Raw genomic sequence first — 5,000 nt, 5'->3', positions numbered from 1 at the left:
TGATTTTAACGCCATGGGTATATGGCACAACTCGCTGATTAGAATAGAAAACTATACATCTTGGCTTAAGAAAGGGGTAAAAGAGGTTAGAGATCTACTTAATCAAGATCAGACATTCTTAAGCTACAATGCTTTTGCCGCTAAGTATAACTTCAAAACCAACTATGTTGAGTATTTCAAAGTAATAGCGGCCTTAAAGCAATTCAAGAAAGTATGCCCACCTGCCTTAGTTAACCCATCTACAAATGACACAGCGAGCCTTCTGTCACACCCAAATATTAATAAAGAATCGTACAGACGCCTCGTGCAAGACAAAGCCTCTACACCATTACAGAGCCAAGAAAAATGGCTCGCTGAGAAGGACATAGTAGGAAATTCGACCGTTAATTGGCGAAATGCTTACTATCTGCCATTCCTTATTTGTACAAGAGAAACAAAGCTTAGAGTATTCCAGTTTAAATTTCTACATAGACGAATAGTGACAATTGATTTTCTCTGCAAGATAGGCATAAAACAGGTGGACTCTTGTTCTTTCTGTGGGGAATCTACTGAAACTTTAGTCCACCTGTTTTGGAATTGCAAATATACCCAAGCCTTTTGGAAAAAAGTACTTGAATGGATTTCCCAAAAAATTGTGAATCTTAAAGACTCTGTTTTTTCTCCCTTTTTGTGCCTAGGTTTAGTTGAAAATGTATAAAATGTACTTTTACACCACCTGCTCCTTATCGCTAGGCATTACATATATACCTGTAAATTAAAGAACTCCATACCTAAGCTGCAAGTATATACATCTTCTGCTAACCTCAATGAAAATTGAAAAAAAAAATTGCTCTAGAAAACTGCACCCTTAACTATTTCGAAAGGAAATGGAACCCATTGAAGGACGCCCTCTAGTACTAAAATAAGCAACGACATAAAAATTATATTTTCAAGAAGTAAGCGGTAAAATAACAAAAAAAAAGGTTATTTTTTAGGTATTAGCATAAGTAATGATTTGACATAGAAGTACAAGCTGTTGTATTATTTTTAGCGTATGCGTAACCGTATCCTTGTAATGTAAGTAACGTATGGTAAATAGTGTAAGTAGTCGTCTAAAACATTATATTGTTTTATATTGTGAAATTAAAAAAAAAAAAAAAAGTTCTAACTTGCGCTCAGGGTCAAAATCCAAGATGTGTACAATTTGGAAAATGCAGGCGAAACACTGACTCGAAAAGATGGGTAGGTGGGAAAAGCGTTTTTTTCCCAACCTGGGAGCCCCCTTGGATGATGAAAGAGCCTTTTTTCACCGATCTTAGTCGTTCGAAAGCCCTCGTTCGTTTTATTGAAAGAAACTAAAACCTAATTATAAGTATGCTGGAAATATTTCTTTTTTCTCGTGAACGCTAAATTGAATTGTGTGTGGTTGATATGTAGGAAGGACGTTCGTCTTCCCCAGCAGCTGCAGAGAGCCATGGCAGCTGAGGCTGAAGCCTCCCGTGAGGCTCGCGCTAAGGTGAGTACAAAAGCTGAAGTTGTTACTCTTTAAGAGAATAAGAGTTTCTTTCATTGAAAAAGCAGTGGCTGTACCCTTCTTGAAAACCCTTAAACTTCAGGAATCCTGTTTCCAAGCATAAAGAGTACTCGAAGTCGCTTTTGATCTTTGAGAGGCTCCAGATTTTTCCTCAAGACTAACCATAAAGTACAAAGGCTTTCAAAATCAATACGGTTTGCTGTAGTGAGCGCCAGTGTTCCTGTTAATAACAGTGACGACTCGTAATGGAGAGTGTTACGACATGCATGTTCAAATTCAAGAAATTGGTTTCACCACCGAAAGATTTTGCTTGGTTTGATTAAATTGAACCTTAAACGCCCGAGGACGCCCCCAGTTGACGAGTAAAATCCCCGGGGGGGGGGGGGAGGGGATTCTCGATGTATCCCTGGTTGGGGAGGTGCGGCGCGGCCCCTCATACCCTGACCCTGTTTAAGACAAATATGGCTGATTTTCCTACCCATTTTAAGACAGAATTCCGATTTTTAATACCCTGTTTAAGACATTTAACCCAGTTTAAGACAAAAATTGATAAATAGATACCTTGATTAAGACAAAAAATGATAAATTCGAGTTTTGATTGGTTTACCGGATTGCCTCCGGCCTTTTTGATTGGCCAAAGTAATTACTTTGGTTTTGATTTTTGAAACTCGCTCCATTGCTTGGTTTGTGTTTTCAGGTGATTGCCGCGGAAGGAGAGATGAATGCCTCCCGTTCACTGAAGGAAGCGGCAGAAATCATTTCGGAATCACCATCAGCTCTTCAGCTGCGATACTTGCAGACACTGACCACTATTTCCGCTGAAAAGAATTCCACCATTATTTTCCCGCTTCCTGTCAACTTTTTGGCAAGACTTCTTCCAAACGAAGGAAAATGACTAGATGGACAAATTAATAATTTAAGCGAGCTTCCTTTGACGGAAGATAGTGTCCTTTGAAATCAAAAATCAATGTTCTTGCACGTAAACCAGACGTGCATGACTTAGAAATACATTGATGTTTAATTGTCTTTTTTGCTTTTAAAAGTAAATGTAGTCTAAGTTTTGTCAACAGAGGCAAATCAGCGTTAGAATCATTTGGTTTTATCCTCAGGAAAAAAATCTGTCAAACTTGCAGATGACGTAAGACGTACAAAACCGTTTTTCGGATTTGTTATCGGATGGGTTATTCTGTTTTTCCTCATTGCTTTCCAGTTCATTTCTCTTCTGCAAACAAGGACCTCAGTTATTTCAACGTGACAATTCAAGACGCCACCATGGCGATAGTTGGATTTTAGCGTTCGAATTGGAAATTCGCAGTGAATTTTTTGTTGCGATTCAAGTCCATTAATGGCGGATTAGTGCGAACCGATTTTTTTCATTTACACCGCGACAACGGGCTAAGTGATGTGTCGGATTCACGGCCATAGTTGGTTAATGGTTTCGTCTGTGTGCTTTACTTGATAGCCAAAAGCCGCTCGATGGCGCAATTTTTGTGTGGTTATGTGATACGCGCGCATTGCTTGCGCTTAATCTCGACAAATTATCAATAAGTAATAACATGATTTTACTCGTACAATTTACAATAAATAAGCACTCGTAATTTTTTTTGAAGACGGCAAATTGAAAGAATTTATTCCAAATTTCACCGATACTAGCGAATCATCGTTCGTTCAGGAAGCAGATGACAAATTAAGATAGGAACTCTCACGTTGTATCACTTTAGGTTGAGAGAGTTTTCAGTTAATCGTTGTGGGGATTATGGAATTGCGGTCGTAAGGTTTTTTAATTGGCGTAAAACTCTTAGGCCACTTTTCAACCAATCGCGGTTATCCGCGTCATCGCCTGCAAGACGAAATTAAAGCCCGGTTTACACTACAGAAAATTTTCGGCACGGCTCGTGTGAAATTGGCACGGGTGCCTAAAAAGAGATCGGCAAACTTTGTTTACACTACACCATTTTTACCGTATCAAAAATACCGTGCCAAAATTTTTGGGCCCGGGTAAGTTCTCTTGAAGACATGCGCACTTCAATTATAATCAAGAACGTCCGCGTGATTTTGGTGGAGAATGAGCAGCCATCTTGAAATATACGCAAAAAAAACCGCTAGCCTATATGAATTAAGGCTCACATTTGGCCCTTTAAAGTGTTTACACTACTTGTTCTATCCGAACCGTGCCTATTTTTCCAGCACCCGTACCATTTTTACCCGTGCTCGGACTACCTCGCCGAAGGTCCCAGCACGGGTAAGAATTTTGGTTCGGCACGGATGAAATTTGGTACTGACAGGTTGTTTACACTGCAAATTTTAGCCGAGCCGAGCCGAGCCGAACCTTTTTTTTGGAACCCATGTCCATTTCACCCGAGCCGTGCCAAAAAATTTTTGTAGTGTAAACCGGGCTTAAATTGTGGGACAAAGCGGAGGGTCACGGGCGGGTATGAAGACCTTATTGTTCCGCTTTGTTAGCCAATCACGTTCTAGGATTAATGTGATTAAGTTATTTAGATTATAAAGAGAGTCAATAAACTAGAATTATTTGAAGTATAACGAAATTCATCTTATCCCTCATTTGAAAGTAAGGTGAAGAGCACTTGACACCAGGATTTCCAGAGTCAAACAAATGAAGAGAAAAAGTACTGAGTAATTGTGACATTGACTTGTAAATTGTTCATCTTGACACTGGAAACGTGCCAGTCCAATCGTTTTAGTTGCTTATATGATCGCATAAATAATGTCTTTTGTAACTGTCACAGTTAATTTGAGTAGTTTCGCTCGATAAATAAACCTCGTACGTTAGCGCTTGAATGTCAATCAGGGCCGGTTGCTCGAAACCCAGTTAGTGGTAACCGTTGGTTAATTAATTAAGAGGTATCAAAACATATAGGTTTCCATGATATTTAACGCGAGTTAGCGCTAACCATGCTTCGAGCAACCCGGGCCAGATTGTAACCTTAAAATAATATTTCCTGTTTTTCTGTATGTGTGGTTTTGAACCAAATGAAACCTTGAGCGTTTTTGCTTCAAATGTCTCTGTGCTTGTTGTACAGCATTAAACTATGGTAGTTGTCTACACATTTGTTGTTGTTGTTGTTGTTGTTGTAAAAGCCAGACTGACCTGGAGCAGCAAACCAGAGAGTGCTGTATACCATTTGCCGTAATGCCCATGTTTCTTTGTTTTATTCAACTAGGACTTTCATCGAGTAGCACACCTCGCTTTTGCAACAGCATTGTTCTTGACGTTTGGTCACTGTACATGTATGAAGCATTGAAAAAAAATGTCGGAACTTCCTGGCAACTCCCCATATCATCATATCATATCATTCATTTTTCCTTACCCTCGGATTTTAGAGTAGCTTGGTGTAGCTAGTATCTCCGAGCATTTACCTTCCCAACCATGATACACCACAGAAGACAGACCACAACACCGGGAACTACATGCCCTACTTTTTGCGACAAGTGTGGGTTCTTTTACGTCCCACGGGATTATGAA

At 39.6% G+C, this 5,000-nt stretch overlaps 1 protein-coding gene across 3 annotated transcripts in view; it reads left to right on the top strand.

Annotated features, from left to right (window-relative positions):
• The window catches only part of LOC137993284 (mechanosensory protein 2-like), a 25,485-nt gene extending 22,367 nt beyond the window's left edge, over positions 1-3,118 (top strand). For 2 of the 3 annotated variants that reach the window (XM_068839030.1, XM_068839031.1), the window contains 2 exons: positions 1,417-1,495; positions 2,211-2,546. In XM_068839030.1, the coding sequence (XP_068695131.1) occupies positions 1,417-1,495; positions 2,211-2,408 (277 nt within the window). In that variant the 3' untranslated portion in view covers positions 2,409-2,546. Of the gene's footprint in view, positions 1-1,416; positions 1,496-2,210 lie in introns of all 3 variants that reach the window. The other variant, XM_068839029.1, reaches the window with a different exon arrangement.
• The last annotated feature ends 1,882 nt before the right edge of the window (positions 3,119-5,000 follow it).

Source organism: Montipora foliosa, chromosome 2 (assembly GCF_036669935.1).
Source record: "Montipora foliosa isolate CH-2021 chromosome 2, ASM3666993v2, whole genome shotgun sequence".
In the NCBI taxonomy this organism is placed as follows: domain Eukaryota; kingdom Metazoa; phylum Cnidaria; class Anthozoa; order Scleractinia; family Acroporidae; genus Montipora; species Montipora foliosa.
The sequence above is the reverse complement of the archived record's forward strand: the minus strand, read 5'-3'. Positions and strand labels throughout refer to the sequence as shown.